The sequence below is a fragment of the Musca autumnalis genome, unplaced genomic scaffold (genome assembly GCF_047663935.1).
Source record: "Musca autumnalis isolate F117 unplaced genomic scaffold, ASM4766393v1 scaffold_1, whole genome shotgun sequence".
In the NCBI taxonomy this organism is placed as follows: domain Eukaryota; kingdom Metazoa; phylum Arthropoda; class Insecta; order Diptera; family Muscidae; genus Musca; species Musca autumnalis.
The window spans coordinates 222,521,425-222,549,198 of NW_027411644.1; the positions used below are offsets into that span (position 1 = coordinate 222,521,425).

The following is a 27,774-nucleotide window of genomic DNA, read 5'->3' on the forward strand; positions in this document are numbered from 1 at the left end:
TTTGTGGCCATGAGTTATAGCTGGCCACTCCAATAACCGTACATTTCGTGCCTTTAGAAACTCCTTTGTAGGTCCAACAGGGTGATTCGGGGCAATATCCTGCTGGAAAGTCCAATTTTATCCGTACAGTTCTCCAGCAAAATCTATTAAGTTGTTCTCTAACAACTAAATTTATGTTTCGGCACTCATTTTTGTCGGAACAAAACTTAAAGTAGACTTTCGTCGATGTTAAGTGTTCCCTTTATGACGTGACAGACGCGAATGTTTTATAATTCTCATATAATTATTTTTTATTGGTTTGTAAATTAAAATCGAATGTCTTAACTAACGGGATTACAAATTAAATCCAATTAAGGTATTACCACTAAGCAAAAAATGAGAGGACATAAGCAAAATGTAGAAAAAAATTGAAATTTAATACCGACGTACCTGTGTCGGGGAAGCATGTCAACACCCAAGCAGATACCGCATCGACAACATCCTGCTGTGCTGATGCGCCGGTAAAACCTTAGTTTCCTCATGAAGATGATCCACTGGTGTTATGAGGAGGCAACCTGTTGCGGTCCTCATGGCGGCATTCTGATAGGTTTTTATATTATTCATCTATGTAGCGCTAACATTTGCATGCCACACTGGTCCCACATAGCTTATCAATTGCTCTGAGGTCAACAAGGATTCTTTGATGCGGGCCAACGACTTGAGGAATTTGTTCCAATTTCTTATCTTATCGCAAAAAGCTGTGGCTTTCGCGGACGACTTAAACGTGCTATCGAACGTTACACCCAATATTTTAGGGTATTTAGTGGTCGGAATCAGGACACCATTGATCTATATATTCAGAAGGAGCCTTATTCAGCCACCCAAGTGGTGAACAGTGTGGCGGTGGATTTTGCGGCGCATATTTTCATATTCCTCAGATGGAAGAACTGCACTAGGGCAGCTATGTAGATATTTAACCTATCACATATCGACACCTCCAAATAATAGTATGCTAAGTCTAAAAAGTGAGTTTTGCAGGAGAAGCTCTCAAAGTGTGGAAATTTTTTTGAACTTCAGTACTATGCTAAGTCAATATTTGTTTATAACTTCTGTTCGGATTGACCGATCATTACCAAAATTTGACAGAATTTAAGTTAAAGGACGTTCGACACCTCCAAATAATAGTTTGCTAATTCTGAACAGTGAGTTTTGCAGGACAAGCTCTAAAAGTTTGGAAATTTCTTTGACCTTCAGTACTATGCTAAGTACATATTTGTTTATAACTTCTGTTCGGATTGTCCGATTATTACCAAAATTTGACAGAATTTAAGTTAAAGGACGTTAAATATAAAAATGTAAAGAACTTGAAAACATGCTAAGTCGACTTAGCATACTATTGTTTGGAGGCGTCGATATGTCATCGATGATAGGACCCGACACCAAGATCATACAATCACCGGTATACATTACGATGTCTATGCCGTCTGTGGGGTGTGGAATATCCGAATGATAGAGGTTGAACAGTACCGGCAATATCACCCCGCCTTGTGGAACTTACACATATAGTTTATTATCCAATGTTTCAAACACGGGTGGTTGATCGTATTGAATACCTTCGATAGGTCAAGAGCCACCATGAGTGTTCGGTCGCACGGCCTTTTCTCGTTCAGTCCTCTGCTGATGTGCTGTTGTAGTACTATACATTTTTCGGAATCCATGATGAGGTTGGATAACTGGAAAAAGCTTCTCATCATGGGGAGGAGTGCTGCCTCGTGAGTCTTTGCTACTGCCTACTGACGGGGAACCGGCCTGTACGATTAACCTCTGGTGGTATCCTTGCTTGGCTTCAGTAGCGGAACAACCCTGCCTGCTTCTGATGTAACATGGGTGGTTAAAGATAAATTGAGGGCACTTGTTGAATACTCAACTTCGGGTTCATCCAGTTGCTTAAGCATTGCCATTAATAATTCATGTGTACCCAACGCTTTGGACAATTTCGCGTTTTGGACGACGTCAGCATCGCTCATCGTAAATTGTGGTGATACCTCCTCGATTGATGCTTTACCTCTTCGGATTTGTAACTGTCACGCCGTTGAAGGCAACAGCCGTTCTATCATTCTTCTATCCCGGTTTCGAGAGTGATTTAACCCTTGACTACGATTTTAGGTGGTCTAGCAACTTTTGTCGCTTATGTTCGGCTACTACCCACGGTGCTCTTGAATCAAATTTAAATGGAAGGTACTTACACCTGGGAAGTTTTTGCGGATTCTGAAACTACAATGTTCATAGATGAGAAAAATCAAAAAACAAAAAAAAAATCGCCGGAGCGCTTTTTAAATAAATCGCGATTCAAGTTGACATTTTAAGGGGTTGATTAGGGTTTCACGATTTTGTTTAGAAACCGCAAGTCCTGTCAAAATTAGACTGAAGAAAATGTTGTAGCTATGAAAATTTTCTACAAGATTGAACTTCACTGTATTTTCATAGGTTTTACCATTTTTGATATATTGAAGTTAAAATTGGGACAGTGCACTGACTGTATCGCCCCCTTATAAAACAATGTCATGAAGGGCGCGCCTTTAACTAACTTTTAATGAAAACCGCTTACATAGGAGAAGTTTTTGTGAATTCTGAAACAGCAATGTTCATAGATGAGAAAAATCCAAAAACAAGAAAAAATGTCTGTAAGGATTTTTAAATAAATCGCGGTTAAAATTCACATTTTTAGGTGATTTTTAGGTTTTCACGATTTTTTTTTTGGAAACCGCAAGTCCAATCGAAATGGAGCTAAAGGAAATGTTGTAGCTGTGAAAATTCTCTACAGTATTGACGTTTATGATTTGTTCTCAGGCTGTACTATTTTTGAGATAACATTTTTAGGTTTTTTGTTAGGGTTTTGCGATTTTGCTTGAATACGGCTAGTCTTATCGGCATGGGGCCTGAGGAAATCTTATAGCTGTGAAAATTCTCTACAAGACTGGCTTATGTAATTTTTCTAGGTTGTACCATTTTTTTAGATATATAAGTTTAAGTTGGGAAATTGCAGTCATGACTTTGTTTTATAAGGAGACGATACAGAATTGAATTGTCCCAATTTCAACTTCTATATCTTAAAAGTTGTAAAACCTACGAAAATATCATTAAGGTCAATATTGTAGATAATTTTGATAGCTACAACATTTTTTTTAATTCCCATTTTGATAGGACTTGCGGTTTCTAAGCTAAATCGCAAAAACCTAAACAACCCCTAAAAATGTCAACTTGAATCGCGATTTATTTAAAAAGCGCTCCGGCGAATTTTTCTATTTTTCTCATCTATGAACATTGTAGTTTCAGAATCCGCAAAAACTTCCCAGGTGTAAGTGCCTTCCATTTAAATTTGATTCAAGAGCACCGTGTACCCTGTTGACTTTAAGAATAAGTTCTCTAAATTTTGGGTCTACAGGGTTCGTACGACGCTCATTTTCCAGTTTGTGGTATATGCTGGGAAATTTGGTCTGATTTCGAGTATTCGACCATCAGGTACGTAACTGAGGATCGGAACAATTGGCAATCAGTTTTCCAGTGGTTCAGAAAAACACGACGTTCAGAGGTTAGGAAATTTTGCAAATGTCGTGATTTTTATTTATATAGATATAGCATTTTTAAAGAAATAGGGTATAGGGGAAGTACCCCGCCCCTTCCGGAATTCTACAAAATTTGTAGCATGTTTTAACCGGGGGCCATCCCTGTACATTCCCTGGCAATTTCAGGAAAATCGGTTCAGCAGTTTTTGTAGAAATGATAAAAATGGAAAAAAGGGGGCATGGTCAAATTTTCTTTGCATAAAAACCCAAGCCGGGTTATGGCGCACATTCTACAGAATTATCGAAATCGGTCCAGCCGTTCTAAACTGATGCCATTACCAACGAGGAACATTTTATTCTTTATTTATATACATAGATATAGGATTTTTCAAAAAATAGGGTATAGGGGAAGTAGCCCGCCCCTTCAGAAATTCAACTAAATTTGTAACCTATTTTAACCGTCGGCCATCCCTGTACGTTCCCTGGCAATTTCAGGAAAATAGGTTCAGTAGTTTTTGTTTATTTATTTATTAATTTATAATATATAATAATATTGTGATCAGGAAAAACGATTCTGAAGCACTGTGCGACGGACACACATAACATGAGCATTTTATTTTGGCGAGATATGAATCAATCAATATAATCAAAAATAAATAACAAATATTTCTCTTCCATAACGAATATCTGTATACAACATCTTTATTTCAACTTCGCGAAGAATATTTTACCGTTTTCTTCTACCTTTTGTAGATATTTCGCGCAAAAAAAATTTGACAGCAAATGAAGACTACGGCCGGAATTCGCCTTTTGGATCGCCTTCTAAACTTTGCCTTCTCTAGGATGAATAAATCGCAGTGTTACAGAAAACTTGAGCAAAGCAAACCTTTAATTAATAATCATCCACACTGTAGTGTAGGTTATAAAAACGAGTGGTATTGCTTTTTAATTGGAGAATGTCGGTTTGTTTTATTGCTGCACCCTCCCATCTCATATAATGATTTCTTCCGCCAGTTAAAAATAACACCCAATGCCAAAGTAGGGTTAGTCACCCCTTGGGAAATGTGTCAGCTACACAAATGCCTAAAATAATATTTCAATGGCCAACGTGGCTTAAATTAAATTTAATGTTTATTTTATTGGCCATAATAAAAACACATTTTATTGGCATTGCTGGGCAAAATACTTTTTTTTTATTATTTTATTTACATTTGAAATGTCAACATTTTAAAATGTTCACGGCATCACAAACGAAAAAGTCAAAACACTAAACTGAAATGATTTGGAATTTGGCAAATGCCACTTAACTATTAAAATAAGAGAAGGGTGGGAAATGCGTAGGCCCCTCACACATTTACAGTAATAATAACAATATTAGGAAAGCTTTTATGGTCATTTGTTCCTTATGGCGGAAAACCATGAAGTTAAAAAAGATGTTTGATGGTGTTTACGTCAATGTAAATAAAAAGAAAAGAGGAGAAAAATAAAAGGCAGTTTTTTTCGTATTGATGATATTTGACTAGAAGTCAAATGAGCTTTATTTATTGAATAAATAAAAGAGGGTTTTGGTAACGATATTACCTGTAATTTGCAACGATCTTGCAGATGCTTACAATAAAGCTTCGATAGCGTTCAACGATCCGATGGAAAAAAAGTAGATGATGAGAGGTGGGAAAATGTCAAAGGAACTCAACGAAAGAATTATCGTTAAAATCTGCGATGTAAATGTTACAAGGATGTAACAATAAGGAGCTTGCAGATTTTAACGATAATGTAGACCACAACAGATTGGCCGTTGTAAATGAAACTAATAATGCAAATAAACTATTTAACTTAAACATTTGGCGCCCACCTTTCAACATCGTAGGGATGTTGAAACGAAAAGATAAAAATTATTTAATTTTGTTTTTTTCAATTAAATTCATTTTTTTTGTTTGTTTTAATTCATTTTTTCAAAAAACACTTATAGACTAAACGATGGGCCATTAGGGACCCCGGGCCATTAGGGACCCCGCGGAAACTTATAAGCTAAACGATTGGGCCATTAGGGACCCCCGGGCCATTAGGGACCCCGCGGAAACTTATAAGCTAAACGATTGGGCCATTAGGGACCCCCGGGCCATTAGGGACCCCGCGGAAAATATGGCCATTAGGGACCATGGAGCCGCTGGGCCATTAGGGACCCAGCGAATAGGATCATTAGGGATCCAGTGCAATGGGATCATTAGGGATCCTCAGTTGTTATACACCCCCGATAATACCCAGCCGAATATGCTGTACTGAGCCATTGGTAATCCAGGGAACATCTGAATACGGCCGGTCATAATCTTGGCATACAGCTCGGGACCCAGTATTAATGCCACACGTCCCACTATATAGAACTGCGGATCTGCTAGAGGTAGCCCCATGTAAGACTCCTTAACCCTCTCCGAAACTGCTTCGGGAGGCGTCGAGACATGTGCCAAGTCACAGACCCGAGCCGTCACAGCAACCGATTGTGCAGGATCGTGCATAGAGGAGATGGTAAAACGGCAATACGAAATGTCATCAATTTTAGAGCAGGGAAGCTGGAGACTATGCACTAAAGAGACGCATATTTGACTTTGCCTGGCACATTGGTCAATAATACCACGGACGGGGATAGACGACTTAGGAGTTACTAAGCGAACTACCAGGCTGGGCGAGAGGGGAACTACACCTACTAGTGGTAGGCTTCCAAAGGAAGTTGTGGTGGGAGCTATCGAAAGACTGCTTCCTACGGACGGACGAGAAGCAGACTCATTTTGCGGACGGACCCTGGGCTTTTTATATGGTTGATGCTTACGATCAGGACGAGAAGTAGGAATTTTTGATGGCGTATGGTTGCCATCGTGTAGCAAGGTATGATGCTTGTCGTTGCAAATACGACAACTGCTCCTACTTCTACAATCCTTTGCCAGGTGAGACTGTGCCAGACAACGAGTACAATAGCTGTACTTCACAACTGTTCTATGCCGTTTCTCCAAAGGTAGATTTCTAAATTTACGGCAGAAACGGATAGGATGTCTACCATCACACAATCTGCATTTAAAACTAGCCGGTGGGGCTGCAGTGACGGACGGCGACGCGAGAGGCGTTAGTGGCAAAGGTACCACAATTGGAGGGTTAGGAGCGACGTTATTCTCCGAAGTGTCCATGTTTTCGGAAATAATGGACGGGGGCGCTATGTTAGCAGCTGGGTTTGGACCGGGGGTAGGCGACACGGCGGGAACCGGAGTGGAAGGACCCGTGGCTCTATCAATTTCCGCCATCAACTCGTCGTAGTCCTTAAGTCCATCAGCAAAGAATGACATTTTGTCCATATTACTAAAGAGAGAAAACTAGGTTAAAGAGATCGAAATTTATTCGGTCAAAACGACCAATTTAGTTATAGGCCGCCTTACAACGGTATTCTCAATGCGAATGTCGGCGACGCGAACATGGCCATCAGGGCCGGGAAATACGTTTTCGTACCTACCTAGTTTCCACGACGTTGGAGGAAGAGTTTCGTGCCTAATCACGACGATATCATCTTTTTGAAGGTCACGTTGCGGAAATTTCCATTTATACCGCATGTGAAGACTTTTTAAGTATTCCTCCTTCCATCTCAAACAAAATTGATGAACCAAAGCCTGAACTTTTCTAAACCTGTTCACGATAGACAAAGGCTGTTCAGTGACTAGGGGTTCTGGAGGAGCGAGCAAAGGGGCACCGATCAAGAAGTGTCCTGGAGTCAAGGCAACGATGTCAGTAGAACTATCTGACATAGGACAAAGCGGTCGAGAATTCAGACAAGCTTCGATTCTCGCTAAAACCGTAGCTAACTCTTCGAAAGTGTAGCGGAGATTTCGAGCCTGTTTTCGAAAATGCAATTTAAAACTTTTTACTCCAGCTTCCCAGAGCCCACCCATGTGTGGAGCTCCAGCTGGAATAAATTGCCACGATAGGCCTTGAACTGCATAATTAGATGAAACAGTTCCTGAACATTCTCGAAGAAACGACCTAAAATCTCTTTCTATTTCTCTGGAAGCCCCGACAAAATTCGTACCATTGTCCGACAATACGGACCGAGGACAACCACGACGAGCAACAAACCTATGAAATGCTGCCAAGAAATTTGCAGTCGATAAATCTGAGACTGCTTCTAAATGAATCGCTTTCGTCGAGAAGCACACGAAAACGCAAACGTACCCTTTGGTAATTTTACAGGCACGACCCGTAAAGGATTTTACATCGAAAGGCCCAGCGAAATCTACACCAGTTGTAGTAAAAGGCCTATTAATCTCGGTTCGTTCTGGTGGAAGCGCAGCCATAACTTGACTTCTAGAACGCTTCTTTTCTAATATGCAAACTCTGCACCGATTAATCACCGAACGAATCAGACTTTTCAATCGAGGAACCCAATATTCAATTCTAAGAATCCTCAACATCAATTGATTTCCTCCATGAACGGAAATCTTGTGGACAAATTCCACTAAAAGCTTTACAAAGCGACAATGATAGGGCAGTATTATCGGATGCCTTTCCGTATACGCAAGAGTAGGTGAGTTAACTAATCTTCCATTCATACGAATTATGCCATAATCATCCAAGTAGGGGTTAAGAGGAACCAAAGGACTCTTACTATTAAGCGGATTTCTTTCTAATAAATCCTTATATTCGTCCGCATAGTACATTTTTTGTGCGAAAATTATCAATCTAGTACGGGCGAAATTGATTTCCGACGAAGCAATAGTGGTGTCGGTGTAAACAAAATTACTTCTATGTCTTGGATGAGTACGATGGAAGAATCTAAATATATACGAGACAACACGAAGAGCTCTACCCAAACAAGAGAACCTAACAAGAAAGTCCTCAGAGCCCGTAATGAAAGAGGCATGACTTTTTACCGAACGCTTTTCAGTATCGGTTTCAAGTGCCGACAGATCACGAATTGACCATTTAGATTTTTGATCCCTAAGCCAATGTGGCCCATGCCACCAAAGAGAGGAATTGGCTAGATCAGAAGGAGCAAGACCGCGACTTCCCAAATCAGCGGGATTATCCTCAGATTTAACGTGGTACCAATTGTGATTACCAACGTTTTCTTGGATACGACAAACGCGATTAGCTACAAACGTAGTCCAAGTCGAAGGAGTTTTTCGCAACCAGGAAAGAACTATAGTTGAGTCCGTCCAACAATAAACCTGACGAAACTCAATATCAATTTCCCGAACTATAGTTTTTAGAAGCTCAGAAGCCAAAACAGCACCACAGAGTTCTAAACGTGGCAGAGAAATTGATTTTATGGGGGCCACCCTAGTTTTACACGATAGTAAATGGACGAAAATATCTCCACTAGGGGACTCAATTCTAATATAAATTACCCCCGCGTATGCTTTTTCCGAGGCATCGGAAAAAACATGGAGTTCAGCCGAACAATCAGGAGTATACTGAACCCATCTGGGAATCCTAACCGAATTAACATCCGTGTAGGAATCTACAAATTTGCGCCAATCGGCATCTGTGGCTGACGAAAGGGACTCATCCCAACCAATATTGTCCAACCACACCTTTTGCATAACCATTTTAGCAACGACAATAACTGGTCCTAACCAGCCCACAGGATCAAACAATTTTGCAATGGCGGATAAAACTTCCCGTTTAGTATATGATGCCTTTTTCGCGATTGGAGCAACCTCAAAGTAAAATGTGTCCAACTGTGCATTCCACCTTATTCCTAACGGCTTAGATCCACTAGATTCTACAAAGGACAATATTTTCTCATCTAGCAAATGATCAGGAGAAATTCCTTCGAGAATCGATCTATTGTTCGCTGTCCACTTCCGAAGTTCGAATTTCGCTGAAGAAAGCGCGGAAACTAATTGATCCCTAGCAGTTATAGCTGTCTCCAGGTCATGTGTTCCCGCCAACACGTCGTCAACGTACATACATTTGCGCAAAATGTGCGCTGCGAGTGGGAAATCGGTCTCGGTGTCTTCTGCCAGTTTTAATAGCGTTCGAATTGCTAAATATGGTGCACAATTTACACCGAAAGTCACCGTATGTAATTCAAAGTCTTGGACCGGTTTCGTGGGGGAATCACGGAAGAGAATTCTCTGAAGCGAAGCATGTTTTGGATCGACGCGAATCTGCCTATACATCTGGGTAATGTCCGAATTGAAAACATATTTAAAAACACGCCACCGCAGAATCAACAACACTAAATCAAGCTGCAAAGTGGGTCCGACATAAAGCAAGTCGTTCAGACTATTCCCTTTAGACGTTTTGAAGGAAGCGTTAAAGACTACCCGAAGTTTAGTGGTCTGTTTATCAGGGTTTATGACGGGATGGTGAGGCAAATAAGAAGATAAAGCATCAGTAGAGGAACTGGGGGATACTAACCTCATGTGGTCAAGATCTAAATACTCTTTTAATACAGCGTCATAAACAACCTTAACGTCCAATTTTCTCAGCAAAGACGATTCATTTCTAAGGTATTGCTTTAAAACGGTTTCACGCGACCTACCCAAGAATTCATCAGGATTAATGTCAGGTTTAATTGGCAGTGTTACTATATATCTACCGTCCGACATTCTACGCGTAGTTTTTATATAATTTTCTTCACAAAAACGATCGGAAGGAGACATCATATTTCGTTTTGGAGGTTCCTCTAGCTCCCAAAAACGCAAAAGAGTTCTATTAATGTTGTCTTCTTCTATCACGTCAATTTTAGTCGCGAATGTTCGAACCTCGGTCGTGGGAACAGGACCGGTAACTAACCAACCAAACACTGAATTTTGGGCCAGCAAAGTACCAGAAAGAATGGGTCTACAACCATCTAATAAAATCTTCGGATAGAGATCGGCACCTAATAAAAGATCTACGGGCCGAGGGTCAAATAAGTTGACATCAGCAAGCCGCAAATCAGGTAGTTGTGCTCTTAAATCCGAGCTGACAGTAAACGAGGGAATATTTCCCGAAATCAAAGGCAAAACCAACGCCGTAGTCTCCAAAATAAGGCGGCTATCGAGAGGACTTCCAATTTTCAACGAACAAATTTTTCGAGAAGTGGCCGATACAGTACAATTCACACCCGAAACAGAAGCAGTAGTGGAATGCACCGGAAGTTTTAAACGATTCTGAAGTCGCTCAGACAAGAATGACGACTCAGATGCTGGATCTATAAGCGCCCTAGCCGAATAGGAAACACCATGATGAACAATATTAACCATGGCTGTTCCTAGCAAAACTGATTTGTTTTGTGCTACGTGAAATGACTGACGAGGCAGACATCCAGCCGAGGTGGATGGTAAAGGTTGCTCAGATGAGGAAGAGGGATTGCCCGAACTATTGCTTGTCGCGACTGTATTACCCGGAGCCGAAGTATTTGACTGGGTATCTAGGCGATGTAATAAAGTGTGATGAGGTTGATTACATTTGGAACAACGACGACTACTATCACACTTTTTTACTCCATGTCCTCTACGTAGACAATTCACACACAATTGGAACCGTTTAACTATTTTATACCGTTCCGTAGAGGACTGATTTTGGAATCGCTGACATTCAAATAATCTATGAGCTTTATTTGGACAAAGCACACAACCAGATTTTCTTGATTGTTTAGAATCGCTAGAAATGCGAGAAGGTTGAGAGGATGCCGAGGACTCTGCATTAACATAATGCGATTGCACTTTTTTAATTGTGCGCTTTCCGTCATTTCCGCGCATGTCGTGAAGACACATGAGCGTTTGGATCCGCTCCGACAAAAACGCATCTAAATCTTTCCACGAAGACAAGGAAGATTTATTTTTCACACTTTGTTCCCATAAGGTTTGTGTGAGCTTAGGAAGCCGTTGCAGGCACATAAACACTATGATCGGATCCCAATTATCCGTCGAAATATCATAAATGGACATGGCCGACAGACATCCATTTATGCCACGCTGTAACGATTTCAAATTCGAACAAGTTTCACTATCAAGTACCGGAAGAGAGAAAAGGATTTTCAATTGATTGTGTACTATAACACGAGGATTGTCGTAAGTGTCCTTCAAAGATTTCCACGCAAGAACAAAACTACTATTAGTTAATGGAAATTTGGAAACTATCTCACGAGCCTCTCCACTAGTCTTCCGAACCAAATAACATAAGCGTTCGACATCGCTAAGTCGAGAAGATTTAGTATAAATGGCTGTGAATAAGTCGCGGAACGTGGGCCAAGAATGAAAATCGCCCTCAAAAATATCCACATCACACGGTGGAAGTGCTAGGTTATGAACGCTATCACTGGGAATATCATCTAAACCAAGACTCCTAAAAGACAAAGTATTAGGAGGATCAACTTGGGTTCCCACTTCACGTGAAGCCTGAGTAGAAGTACTAAGATTACCTCTCGCTTCTAGTGGACTAGCAACCGATGGTTGCGCTAAAGAGTCAACCGATTGTTGCGCTAATGAGGCAACCGAATCGTTCATCGTCGAATTCAACGAATGTCTATGCTACCTTTTTAGTTTACCTATCTGACTTCGTATAGCAGACAAACATCTCAAGTAAGTCTGATAAGCTACATCATACTTATTGTCAACCGATTCAATATCCTCCTTTTTCGTATCACCGGAAGACATCACAAAATCAAGACACTTTTCAAACATCTCCTGTGTCTTTACCCATAACTTTTGAATTTCTTCTTTACGGACTTCTAACCCATATTCGTCTATCTCTTCAGGCTTAAGAGCACTGTAATGAGACTCGAATGTTACTATAGCGTCCGATGATCTGATAAAAAGATACAATGGAGTGACTGACATTTTGAATTATCAAATAAAAAATTCAACTAAAGTCCGAAAAAATCACTCAAAAGAAAGTTCAAAAGCGAAAGAAGCACAAAAATCGCTAAAACTGCCAAAAATAGTTCGAAATTCTCCAAAACAACTTCAAAACTCACTATAGAGTCACAAAAAAATACCCGAAAATGAAATAAAATCTCGAAACAGGAAACAATTTTCACTAGAAAGCGGTTTAGAAATACTCAATTAGTATCTAAACGCACGAGCTTTCAAAAATTCCACCAAAGGAATACAGAAAATATCAAAAAATCCAAGAAGTTTTTGCCAAAAAACTGAAAAACCACAAAAAAATCGAAAATTTTCAAGGAAAAAACTCAAAAAGGTTGATTGAAATTCCAAAGAAATCGAATGAAAACTCAAAGAATCGAAAAACAATCAAAAAATATCGAATAGAAATCAAAAATATATAAAAATGGTCGAAAATGGTATATATAATATCAAAAATATATATAAAAATCAAAAAATATTTATATATAAATTTCAAATATTCAAATATTTTCTTCTCAAATTGTAAAAACCGTAATTTCACGTACCGAAATCGTACAAAATTCAAAATATTTACAAAAAATTATTATTTTCAACCGAAAATACAGAGATTTTATGACTTAATTTGCAAAAATACCTCAATTAGGCTCACTACTACCGATTGTAGGGTGAATGTGGACCAAAAAACCACAAAAGCAAATTAAATCAAAATTAAAATACTCGAAAATTTTAATAAAAATAATTGATTTTTCACAAAACGGTCAAAAAATCACTTTATTTATTAAAAAGTCGAATTGACCGAGTGTAGGGTGTACACGATTTTTTAATTTCCAAAAATATTCGAACAACACTCCCGTATCACAATCAAAAATATTTACCAAAAATATTTCAATATATTAAATTATTTTATTTGCGTGTACTAAATATGTTTTCCCAAAAAATGTTTGCTGGGATACCACTACTTAACGAAAAAGAAAAAAGAGAGGACAAAAACACCGCACAGCTGGTATGGGGGTATACAGTGTGTGTGTGTATCAACTAGCAAGCAAACAGGCAAACGACCAAGCGACTGACCGACCGTCTGACTCAACGATATGAGCGTACGTATGTATGTTTATGCCCGTATGTACGTATAAACGAATGTATGCTGTTCGCTTGCTAATAACCAAACAAACGTAAAGGGATTTTTATGCAAATTATGTGGGGAATAAAAAATGCAATTTTGGTACAATTAATATATCAAAATGGGCGGTTCTTTTTGCACTAATTTTAGTACACTTATTAACGATTATTTATATTTAATTTTGTGCACTATTCCACCACAATTTATAGGAAAAAATCGAATATTTTTTACAACAAAAAATAACAAAAAATAAATGTCACTTATCCCTTTTTGTTTGTTTGGAATTTTTTCTTTTTCACTTGTAACACTATGTAGGTATGTACTTTCGTGGTAAAGGCACACGACAAATCGATTGATACGGGAGGGGGGATGCGCGACGCGTTGTAAGACGGCCAAACAGCGATCTCGACACAAACAATTGTTGTTATTTTTTCACTTTCAATTTTATTTATTTTGATATTCTCACATAAAACACTTTACGTACCTGTTTTTTTATGAGATTAAGGGTGAAAATAAATGGATGGATGGATGGATGGATGGATATATGGATGGACTGTATGTTATGTTGTTTGCTGCGAAATAAGAGCAAACAGACCGATTAACAAAGGCACCGACAACAACACCGACTCAATCGCGGCTCGAAGTGACCAAATGTTTACGTCAATGTAAATAAAAAGAAAAGAGGAGAAAAATAAAAGGCAGTTTTTTTCGTATTGATGATATTTGACTAGAAGTCAAATGAGCTTTATTTATTGAATAAATAAAAGAGGGTTTTGGTAACGATATTACCTGTAATTTGCAACGATCTTGCAGATGCTTACAATAAAGCTTCGATTGCGTTCAACGATCCGATGGAAAAAAAGTAGATGATGAGAGGTGGGAAAATGTCAAAGGAACTCAACGAAAGAATTATCGTTAAAATCTGCGATGTAAATGTTACAAGGATGTAACAATAAGGAGCTTGCAGATTTTAACGATAATGTAGACCACAACAGATTGGCCGTTGTAAATGAAACTAATAATGCAAATAAACTATTTAACTTAAACAGATGGCATTTTTGTGTATGTGTGAGTGAGAGCAAGTGCGGGGCATGAGTGTTGGCCATAATAGCCTCTTAGGGCTATAATGTTATACATCTATAGAGCATTTGTCAATTCCATGACACTATTAAAATGCTCTTGTCTATCAATTTCGACTGTTGTTGTTGTTTTTGCTTCTGGTCTTCATTCTTTGTATATTGTTTGTAGTTGTTATTTTCGTTGTTCCATTCAATGCTATAGGCAATGGCCTAGGTCGAGGACAACAATGTATCATTTTATGTCGTGCTGTCTCTCTGTCGTCCATCAACAATCTTGAGTATGATGTTCATGGCTTAAAGGCTTCTTTTTGGTTTTATTTGACATCATTTTGATTTTATTTCAAAATAAGTGAACAAATAACTTTCGCTAAAAGCCATCCATCTATCCATGGTATTTATCATCATCTTCATTGTGACTCAAACACACACAATGATTCATTGTTTTGTCTGCGGTCTCTTTATTGTTTCCCACTGAGCTGAGTTTGAGGTTTTTCTCAATGGCATCTCAGACTGCTAATCTCGAAACAGCTATCACATTTCAAAGTCCTGTCAGACTCATAGTAGGAGAATTAGTGGGCGGCAGACATGATAACCTCATTCGATATGAATTAGCAGAATTGTGTAGCTTATTTTTAAAGGTTAGTTAGTCGTCCGTTCTTTTTATTTCTTTGCTAAGGAGTTGGATTATCAGTAGATTAATAAATAGGTGGGTTGTTAAACAAGTATTTGTATGGTGGTGGCGGGTAACACGTGTCCTTAATTGATAATAACCAGACATTATTTTTGCTGGAGCAGCATGGATGCGAGCGAACACATGTTCTTATTTGAATGAGGTTATTCGAAATGTTAAGGGGTGAAAGATGAAATTTAATTAGTAGGCATCTAACCATTGAACTTAATAAGACCATTTAACGCGGTTAACTTAAAAAGACTATAACAAAGTCTAAACAAAATTTTTGGAATTTCTATCAGTATTTGAATAAATGCACATAAAAAGGTTTGTAGGGACTATACTATATACTAATCTTATGAAAACTTTCGGAAAAATATAAAGCTTCGGAATTTTTTATAGAAAATGTTAAACCTCAACAGAGGCTTTGGAATTTTAGAAAATTCCAAAGCCTCAGATGAGGCTTAAAATTTTCTATAGAAAATTCCAAAGCCTCAGATGAGGCTTAACATTTTCTATAGAAAATTCCAAAGCCTCAGATAAGGCTTAAAATTTTCTATAGAAAATTCCAGAGCCTCAGATGAGGCTTAAAATTTTCTATAGAAAATTCGAAACCTCAGATGAGACTTAAACTTTTCTATAGAAAATTCCAAAGCCTCAGATGAGGCAAAGCCTCAGAAGAGGCTTAAAATATTCTAAATAAATATTCTTTGGAATTTTCTATAGAAAATTTTAAGCCTCATGTGAGGCTTTGGAATTTTCTATAGAAAATTTGAAGCCTCATATGAGGCTTTGGAATTTTTCTACAGAAAATTTTAAGCCTCATCTGAGGCTTTGGAATTTTCTATAGAAAATTTTAAGCCTCATCTGAGACTTTGGAATTTTTTATAGAAAATTTTAAGCCTCATCTGAGGCTTCGTAATTTTCTATAGAATATTTTAAGCCTTCTATGAGGTTTTGGATTTTTCTATATAAAGTCCCTCTGAGGATTTGGAATTTTCTGAAGAAAATTTTTCGTCTCTACTGAGGCTTTAGAATGTACCAAAACCTCAGAAGAGGCTTAGAATTATCTATAGAACATTTTACGACTACACTGAGGTTTTGGAATTTTCTATAAACAATGTTTAGCCTCATCTCTAAAAAATTTTAAGCCTCATTTGAGGCTTTGAAAATTCTTTATAAAATTAAATGCCACTTTTGAGTTTTATTAAGTTCCTTCTAAATTTCATATAGAACAATTTAAGCCTAAAGAAAAGGAAGGAAATTGTAAGACTCTTCATAGGCTTTTATAGTAATTTTAATTTTAAGCCTCCTCTAAGGCTTTGCTATGCTTTTTAAGAAAGTTTTTCTTAATATTTTTTCTAAAATCTCAACATATCTTAAAGTTACTATTTCACTTTGTTTGAATTTTATTAACTGCAACTGCATAAAACCCTACAATCAATAAATTTCCTCACAGCAAAAGAAAATACCGTAAAGTACTTTCTTTTGAAAAATGAATATTAAATCGAATAAAAAATTATGTATTCTTTACATCTTTACTATCTGCAATTTATCAATGCAAAACCTGATGACCATTGCCAAGACTGTTTCCGTGTTATGCTTTGTAGTTTATTTGAAACTATGAATCCATTTCCAGTGGATGTGAATAAAGAACGAGAATAATAATAATAATTCAAGAAAAAGTGATAGAAATTGCTAGAAATAGCAACAGAATCCATAGCAATCATAAGCGTAGCAGGAAAAAAATGTTTGCATAACACCTACCAATCTGCTACATATTTTTTCGAAAGAAACATTATAACACGAAGAGAGTCCAAAAGTAAATATCCATGCAACGCCTATGCTAACATATCTTGAGGTACCAGATGCTTGAAAATGATAAAAAAGAAAAATAATAATAATAAAATTGTAATAAATTTTAATATTGAAATATTCTGTTTTCCGGTGTCCCAACAACAAATGTTGGTTGGATGAAGATATTCATTCAGACCATTGGTGTTGCACTGCTTGGCCACCACACAATTGCAATTCGAAATAGTTTCTCACAAACCAAAAGAACAGAGAAAAGAAATTCAAAAGCGGAAAAATTCAATTAAATGCCTAGTTATTCTGAAGTGTTGGTAAAATATTATCTCTACTTATATAAAGAAAACGATAAATATATTTTATTTGCTGTTGGATTGGTAAACCATAAAGGTTTCAAAAAAATGTATGTATATACATACGTGTTACATTAAGTAAAAATTTCAAAGAGATAAACCAATGCATTATTTTATGTTATACACAAATTTAAATTAGTTGCACACAATCCCAAAAAATCGCTTCTAAACATTCCGCAAAAATGAAAAATATGTACAAGAAGACTGATTCTTGTGTCTGGTATATTAAATTTTATATTATATATGTTATACCTATTATATATTTTATATTTATATTTTATATTTGGTATATTATATTTTATATTTTGATTTTTTATTTTATATTTCGTTTTTAATATTTTATATGTTATACTTTATCTTTTAAATTTTATATTTTAAATTCTACATTTCATATTTTATATTCAATATTTTATTTTATTATACCCTCAGCCTTTAGGCTAAAGAGGGTATTTACACTTTGATACGACCAAAAATGTGCCTCATCGAAATAATGGTTTTAGACCCCAAGTATGTTTGTACGATATCCGTTTCAGACAATTTTGAGTAGATCTAGCAATGTCCGTCCGTCTGTCTGTCTGTCTGGCTGACTGGTGCGCACGATAACTCTCGAACGGATCAATCGATTCGGTTCAAATTTTGGGTATCGAAATATTTTGTTCAAATTCGATTTAAGTTCGAAGATGGGCCATATAGATCCACTCCTTCAGGTACCTCCCCCACAAATGTTCAAAAATTGTCGCAAAACTTGTGCGCACGATAACTCTTGTAGGGAATAACCGATTTGGTCCATACTTTGCACCTCGTGTAACTTCTACCAAACTTAGATGAGGTTCTAATATGGACTCAATCGGTCCACTCCTTCGGGTACCTCCCACACAAAATTTCGGAAAAGTTCGGTTTAGGACCTGGTCTCGAATCTCTTTGATTTTTGTTTACGCAAGTTGTATTCGCTGTCCTTTATACGACGCTGTAAGTTTCATTAGGGGCAAGTCCATACTTCCTGAGAAAGTAGCCTGAAAGTTACAAAAAACCCTATGACACCGTGTGTAGTGGTTGGAGCGCAAGATAACTCTCGAACGGATCTGCCGATTCGGTCCAAAATTTGGCTTTCGTAATATTTTGTCCAAATTTAGTTCAAGTTCAATGATGGATTATATCGGTCCACTCCCTCCTGTACCTCCCCCACAGAAGTCCGAAAATGTTCGGAAAATTTGTGCGTACGATTACTCTTGAAAGGAGTAACCGATTTGGTCCATACTTTGCACATTATTAAATTTCTACCAGACTTAGATGAGGTTCCAATATGGACTCAATCGGTAAACTCCTTCGAGTAGCTCCCACACAAAATTTCGGAAAAGTTCAGTTTAGGACGTGCTCTCGAATCGCCTTGGTTTTTGTTGTACCATCTTGTATTCACTGTCCTCTATACGAAGGTACAAGTTTCCTCAGGGGCAAGTCCATACTCCCTGAAAAAATAGCCTGAAAGTTGAAAAACAAACCCTATGACACCATGTTTATGGGTGGAAGCGCAAGATTATTTGTTTCCAAACTTATTTAAAGTTCGTAGATAAGCCGTATCGGTCCACTCCTCCGGGTACCTACCCCACAAAAGTTCAAAAATATTCGGAAAAATTGTGGGCACGATAACTCTTGATGGGAGTGACCGATTTGGTCCATACTTTACACATTCTCATAATATCTACCAGATATAGATCAGGTTCGAATATGGACTATATTTGTCCACTCCATCCCGTACCTCCCACACAAAATTTTGGATAAGTTCACTTTAAGACCTGCTATTGAATCACTTTGATTTTTGTTGAAGCAACTTACATTCGCTGCCTCAATTACGATGGTAAAAGTTGTTTCAGGGGCAAGTCCATACTTCTTGAGAAAACAGCCCGAAGGGTGTAAAAACCACCTTTGGCACCCCCATGGTCTATGTCGGTCCATTCCTTTAAGTACCTTTTCAGCAACATTTTTGAACTTTAATCCTAATCAACATTTTTGTCGGTTCATACGAGACCAAAATTTTGAAACCCCCTAAATACATAAGTTTTTTGTGAGAAAAAAAGTGTTTCAATTTGCACAGGCTGAGGGTATATCTCTGTCGGCAAAGCCGACTGATATTTTTTACTTGTTTGTGGTATACATTTTTCCATAGGAAAATTTTCGGTATAGGTCCACGCCTTCATATAGTCCCCATAGGACGGTACCTCCCGATTTTCGGTATTTTATACCACCCAAAATGGCAGAAATTTGGTATTTAGTCTTCATTTGGGGTAAAAAAAAAATTTCCATATTAATTTTGTCGGGATAGGCCCACGCCATCATATGGCCCCCAATACAACGGTACCTCCCGATATACGGTATTTTGAAGGTTGTGGCCTCAATATTCCACCGAAATGGCTGAAATTTGTTATTTAGTCTTCATTCGGGGTTTAAAATTTTCCACATTAAATTGTTCGGTATAGGTCCACGTCTTCATATAGCCTCCATAGAACGGTACCTCCCGATTTTCGGTATTTTGAAGGTTGTGGCCTCAATGTTCCACCGAAATGGCTGAAATTTGTTATTTAGTCTTCATTTAAGGTATAAAATTGTCCATATGAAATATTTCTGTATAGGTCCACGCCTTCATATAACCCCCATAGGACGGTACCTCCCGATTTTCGGTATTTTGAAGGTTGTGGTTTCCAGATCCCAACGAAATGGCAGAAATTTCCTATTTATTATTCATTGGAGGTATTCGACTTTCCCCTCTAAATTTGCGGTATAGTCCACGCCTTCCTATAGCCCCCATAGAACGTTACATCCTTATTATCGATATTTTGAAGGCTGTGGCCTCAATATTCCATCGAATTGGCTGAAATTTGGTATTTAGTTTTCGTTGGGTGTGCAGAACTTTCCACCTGAAATGGCTGAAATTTGGTATTTAGTCTTTCCCCCCGAAATTTGTCCATACAGCTCCACGCCTTCATATAGCTCCCGTACCTCCCGAATTTCAGTATTTTGAAAGTTAGCCACATTGTCTTAGCGAAATTGCTCGGATTTGGTAGTTAGCCTTTTTCATAAATGAAAGAAAACTAATTGTTCAGTTTTGCTTAAATACAACTCGTGGTCGACCGGGCCGAACTTAACGCCGCTCTTACTTGTTTTGCTTTTTTGATTTTTCTCATCTCTGAACATTTTAGTTTCAGAAACCGCGAAAACTTTCCAGGTGTAGGCTCCTTTCATTTAATGTTGGTTCAAGAGCACCGTGCTATATTTTATAATTTATATTGAATATTTAATATATTTCATTCATCTGTAATTCGAGCAACCTATTTTGTCTCTTTTTCTTCATGGACAATGAACTATGTCTCTCAATTCCACTCTGAAATACCTGATTGAAAGTATAATGCCCCTGTTTGTTTTTATTGAAGCTATTTGAGGTTTACCTTCAGAGCTGTCTCAGATCTTACTTTATCATCTACGTTCAATCTGTTGCATTCTCTAACAAGATTATGAACTGAATCTTCTTTTGCATTTCGGGCGGATAGCACTTTAAACAGACGCGTACAATTTGGTTTTTCGAGATTTTTGATCCCCAAGTGGCTCTATCTCATTTCGTAGCAAGAGAATTGTCATATGAAAACAATCACTATCATTTATTGGTATCACTCACGACATTCACTGTTTATAGTTTCTTAATTTTTTTAATTGCATATTTGGAAATTATAAGTTAGCTGATCTCCGCAATACTATTAAGTTTGATTTAAAAATTTTAATTAAATATAAATTAATATATTCCTGCTCTTTTATTAATGATTTATGATTCTCAGCATGGTTTTGGAATTTGACAATATGTGCATAAGAATATAAATGTGAATAAGTGCACAAGAAATTTCAATAGTTTTATTTATATTTTTAAACTCCAATCAAGTGCAATGCAATGCGAGGCAATACTTCATATATAAATACGTACACACATCTGTATATATACACAAACACTTGAATATATATATATATATATATATATATATATATATATTGAACGATAATCTCTTAATTGAAATTGAGTTGATTCGCATAGCATACTTATTAATAAGGATTAATTATGAAAATGGAAACTGTTAATCAAATAAGCATATTTTTATTTACATAATGAAATGAATCGCAATACACTCATGGCGACCAACATTCTCATACGCACACACATTTTGAATAAATATTTATTTGTGGCAGTGGTTGAGTGTGTGTTATATATAACACATTTTCAATTTAGATTAAAAATATTCTTTAAGAGACAAACTAACATTAATAATTTTGAATTTTGAGACTTCTAATAATATTTATTTGAGACTTATGGTGACTATTTCACACAAAATTTAATTTTTAATCTATTTTAGTTTAATTTATTATAGATGTATATGGTAATATTCAAAAAAGTTTTACAATCGTTGAAGTTGAGGTTCACCATTTAACAAGTCGCGAACTGTTAATATATTTTATAAAATATGGATATATTTATATTAATTGAAGTTTTTTAGCCAAGATCTCATAATATGGACCATAACAAATAATTTTCGTGGAAGCTGCGTTGGTGGTAATATAAAAAATGGGAAAAATGTGTTGAAGTAAACAAGTTTTTTTTGTATTCTTTCTTGATTTCTGGCCAAACCACGCAAAATTCAAACCTGTGCTCAAAGAAAGAACTAAAGAATACCCCTTGGGAAACATGGTTCTAGTGCATGACTTTTCGATATATACACTACATCCCACTAAAATCGATGCTGACATTTTGAAGTTTTGATTTCAGTGTTTTTCGAATTTTTCTTATAATTAGAGGGTGCAACTGGATAATATTTTCAAACTAGTTACAGGATTGTAGAACTCGCGATTCCACGTCGTTCGATGTATATCTCATGAGTGTGCTCCGTACAGCTTCCTAGTAATAAAAGTCCAAAGGCCAAAATTTGGTGCGAAAATTTTCTGGAAAAACCTATTTTTTGGCTTTAAAATTTACAACTGTCGTACAGGTACCCCTGAACCCCGCGTGATTTTAGTTTTTTTACGTGATTTTAGTTTTTTCGCGTTCGAATCCATCCACTAAAACGCCGGATATAGATACCTTGAAAGTAGGAAATTCTGCAAAAATATATTTTGACAATTCCGTGAATTGAACCGCGATTTTCTTTGATTATTTTTACATAAATGCAATCCTTTATACGCGATTATAATATTTGCCAAAAAGAGGTGTCACAAATTACAAAGATTCGGGAGTAATATCTCTATTTATCCCAAAATAGAATGTGGTGGCACATCCGCAGTTCTTGACGAATCTGTCTAAAATCGTATATATTGACGTATTATTAATAGGCGGCCATTGAAATCGGATGCACCTTCAATCTGCAATCATATGCACATCGCGTAATTTTTCCCACTTGAATGTTTTTTGAATACACTAATACCTCGATTTGCGTTAATAATTGGTTCCGGCGAACTTCAACGCAATGCGAAACAACGCAAATCGAAACATATGTTTCCACACATTTGTGTGAAGAATATTTTAATTGGTTCCAAAAACTTCTATTTGGAATTTATATTCTAAATTTTGCACTAAAAATTCATGTGAATGTGGTAATTGATACAAGTGCCATATAAATGATATTATTATTAGTATATAAAAACATCTAAATCAGTTCATTTGTAAACAACTTAACTAAAAATATTATAAATTTATTATAAAATTATTTTTTTAACTATCGTTACACTATGCGAATGATTCATAACATTTTATTTCTCTGAGAAAAACGGGTTTTTCTTTGGTTATAAGTTATCTGATATCTGAGTGACCTCCAAACCTCGTTTTTCTGCTGCAATCTTAGAAGATGTAGATGGTTCATCGTCTAATGTATGTTCCGAGCCAATGGAAAATAAATAATTATGTTAATTGTTTCATCGTATGGCGTTAAGAACTCATGAATGTCTTCTTTAAGAGATTAAAAGCGACATAAATTTATTATTTTTTATAACGCAAATCGAATCAGTAACGCAAATCGAAACAAAATCTATTATTTTTTTCTTAACGCAAATCGAAACAACGCATATCGAGGCAACGCAAATCGAGGTATTAGTGTAGTAAGATGCAACTGATGGCACACTTTGGCCGCTGAATGAAACATGGGAAAATCCATGCATATTGATTTACATGGACTCCCTGTATCCGAAAAGCACATGCACCTCAACTGATTTAAACGGATTCGCGAATTACACGCTTTTTAACTTTTGTGTTTTTTCTTTGGTTGTGATTTCAATATTACTCTGAACTTCTTAACTCTATTATTATCATTCTAAGCAAATATACTTTCACGATGACAAACTATTTGCCTCGAAAAAGTTTTAGCAAAATACTTAAGGTTTTGTATGGAAATTTAGCGAAATAGTGGAATAACTCCTAAAAATGTTTCTTAAATTTTTCGTATTAAACCAAAAAATATATTTTTGAAATAATATTTCCACAATAAGTTTTTGTCTTTTGCTGTAATATGCATCTAATGAACCCAATCTTTATAATTTTGGTCTCACATATTTCTATGCGTTGTCTAGATGCTGTAGAAATTTTAAATTTATTTTTTTGAGATTTATATGAACTCTGAGTTAGAATAAATTTAATTTACTCTAAGATTTTTTCATTATTTGTTGATTTTCCGCAAAAATAAAAACAAATTTAGAAATATTTTAACATCAGCGGATAGATATAGCATTCTGTTAACGATTTATACATATATTTTCTTATTAAAACCCAAAGGGAATTTTTAAATATTTTTTCTTTATAAGGGAACAAAACCCCCTATAACTTTTGGGTGCAGCATCCAATTTTGTGAACGCGAACATATTTGAAACCACAATTTTTTTCTTAACCTAAGTACCAAAAGTCGCGGATGTGCTCACAAAAAAATTTTAATTTTTTTTTGTCAATGGTATTGAAAAGGAAATTTGAAATTTACCATATGTATGTATGTATGTTATGATTGTTATGATATCTGCTCAGAAAACCAATCGTACCGACATCGTAACTAAATCGGAACACAATTTGGACGCTACGTCCGATGTCGGATACGAAATCGCAACGATATCTTAACGAAAGTTGTATGAAGTGGCTGACATAATTTCGGAACGAAATTAGATAGATTTTGGTCAGAATTCGGAACGAAATGTGAAGAAAATCCTTGGGAAATTCGGAAGGCGAATGTTTTTTTCCGAATTTTCGTACAGATATTTGAACGATTTCGGAATAATGTCGTATGAAAATCGGAGGTACCTTCCGAATCTTTGTAAAGATTTCTGAACGATTTTGGAATAATGTCGTATGAACATCGAAGGAAAAAATTTTTCTACAAATTTTTTTCTACAAATTTTAACTATTTTCTCGATAACATAAAGGAACGTTTGTTATCGTAGTAAAAATAGTAGATTCTTGCAGATTCTGGAACAGGCATTTATATTTAAAATTTGCATATGCAAATTTTATAACCAACCATTTTGTTTTTCGACAACAAACTAAAATGAAACCAACCCCTTGATGTTAGATATATACCAAAGGTGATTGTTGTGCGAAGGGAAAATTGTTTCCGACATATCGCTTCGAATTCGTACCGAAATCGGAAGAAAAACATTGGTATATTCGAAGGGAAATTTACATCTGATATTCTCTCCGAAATCGGAACGAAACCTAAACGAATTCCCCTACGAAAAATCTTATAGAAATCGGAACGAAATCTCAACGATTTTGCTTCCGAAATTGTTCAGATGTGTCGAACATCCGACATTTGGTTTGCTGGGTGCGTATATACATAAATCGAAAAATCTGTGGTTTGTGTACGCAATTTCCTCCAATTGAACGGGAATTGATTTAACATTTGCCACAAGCATAGTTGGCAAACCACACTGCAAACACGAATGTATACAAAATTTCCACAAGAGGAATAGCCGTCGTTTCTACCCTCACACGTACACAAAGTATATAGTAAGAAAATCAAACAGTGGAGCAACTTTGTTGCTCACTTCTAATGTGAGTTTTCAAAATATAAATACACATATATGTATATGAATGTACATTGCTCGAGGCCATAACACATGTATACACCTTTTGTAGAGGAAACTTAAGGTGAAAGACAAAATGATTTAGAACTCTATTAATTTCGGCTGATAGCTAAATCATAAAAAACCGTTTCGTTATATTTGATGCTATATCAAAACGTGTACCTATCTATATTTACAATTTCTGGTGGAGAAAGTTTTTTGACCACTGGGTATCCTAAATATTAAAATACAGATAATTTAGTCTATACCGTAGCAAAACGTATTCCAACTAAATATGCCTGATTACAACGAAATAATTTGTTTTTCGGTTGGAAATCAATATTTTCTGAGATTATGAATTCCAAGCTCTATTTTTCCAAAAAGGAAATTTATACCTTCAGCATTTATGCTAACGAGGATATATGGTAATATTCAAAAAAGTTTTACAATCGTTGAAGTTGAGGTTCACCATTTAATAAGTCGCGAACTGTTAATATATTTTATAAAATATGAATATCTTTATATTAATTGAAATGTTTTAGCCACGATCTCATAATATGGACCATAACAATTAATTTTCGTGGAAGGTGCGTTGGTGGTAATATAAAAAAATGGGAAAAATGTGTTGAAGTAAACAAGTTTTTTGTGTTCTTTCTTGATTTTTGGCCAAACCACGCAAAATTCAAACCTGTGCTCAAAGAAAGAACTAAAGAATACCCCTTGGGCAACATGGTTCTAGTGTATGACTTTTCGATATATACACTGCATCCCCCTAAAATCAATGCTGACATTTTGAAGTTTTGATTTCAGTGTTTTTCGAATTTTTCTTATAATTAGATGGTGCAACTAGATAATAATCGAAACTAGTTTATAGGATTGTAGAACTCACGATTCCACGTCGTTCGATGTATATCTCATGAGTGTGCTCTGTTCAGCTTCCTAGCAATAGGAGTCCAAAGGCGAAAATTTGGTGCGTAAATTTTCTGAAAAAACATATTTTTTGGCTTTAAAATTTACAACTGTCGTACAGGTACCCCTGAACCCCGCGTGATTTTAGTTTTTTTACGTGCCGGATCTAATGAGCCCTTCCGCGTTCGAATCCATCCACTAAAACGCCGGATATAGATACCTTGAAAGTAGGAAAATCTGCAAAAACATATTTTGACAATTCCGCGAATTGAACCGCGATTTTCTTTGATTATTTGTACATAAATGTAATCCTTTATACGAGATTATTATATTTGCCAAAAAGGTGTGTCACAAATTACAAAGATTCGGGAGTAATATCCCTATTTATCCCAAAATAGAATGTGGTGGCACATCCGCAGTTCTTGACGAATCTGTCTAAAATAATTTATATTGACGTATTTTTAATAGGCGGCCATTGAAATCGGATGCACCTTATAATCATATGCACATCGCGTAATTTTTGCCCACTTGAAGGTTTTTTGAATAGTAAGATGCAACTGATGGCTGAATGAAACATGGGAAAATCCATGCATATTGATAGACATGGACTCCCTGTAACCGATAAGCACATGCACCTCAACTGATTTAAACGGATTCGCGAATTACACGCTTTTTAATTTTTGTGTTTTGTAATTTCATTATTACTCTCTACTACTTATTTCTATTGCTCATCACAGAAAGCAAATATACTTTCACGATGGCTAATTACTTTTCTCGTAGAAGTTTAAGCAAAATACTTCAGGATTTGGATCGAAATTTAGCGAAATAATAGAATAACTCCCAACATTTATTTTTCAAATTTTTCGTATTTAACCAAAAAAATATTATTGAAATAATTTCCAACAATAAGTTTCCGTTCTTTGTTGTTGCTGTAATATGCAAGTTATAAACGCGATCTTTATAATTTTGGTCTCACATTTTTCTACGGATTGTCTAGATTATGTACGTATTTTTAAATTATTTTTTTAGTGATTTTTTGGACTCTGAGTTAGAATAAATAAAATGTATTCCAAGATTTCTTCAATATTTTTTGATTTTCCGCGAAAATAAAAATAAATTTAGCAACTATTTTAGCATCTACGGATAGATATCAAATGGTGCTAACGATTCATATGTACACGTTCTTATTACAACACAATGGGAATTTTTAAATATTTTTTCTTTACAAGAGAGTAAAACCGCATATAACTTTTGAGTGCAGCATCCAATTTTGTGAACGCGAAGAGATTTGAAACCACGATCGTAACCCATGTACCAAAAATGGCGGATGTGCTCGCCAAAAAAGTTTTTAATTTTTTTCTATGTAATTGTAAAGGAAATTTGAA

The 27,774-nt window shown here is 36.1% G+C and overlaps 2 protein-coding genes across 10 annotated transcripts in view; one reads left to right on the forward strand and one right to left on the reverse strand.

The window, feature by feature from the left end:
* The window catches only part of 5-HT7 (5-hydroxytryptamine receptor 7), a 554,635-nt gene that overhangs the window by 439,754 nt on the left and 87,107 nt on the right, over positions 1 to 27,774 (forward strand). The window lies entirely within an intron of this gene.
* Positions 7,447 to 12,022, reverse strand: LOC141390894 (uncharacterized). Its single transcript, XM_073963831.1, has 3 exons — positions 11,938 to 12,022; positions 8,930 to 10,944; positions 7,447 to 7,518 (listed from the first exon to the last, which is right to left on the reverse strand). Exons 1-3 carry the CDS (start codon positions 12,020 to 12,022, stop codon positions 7,447 to 7,449), a joined length of 2,172 nt encoding a protein of 723 aa, XP_073819932.1.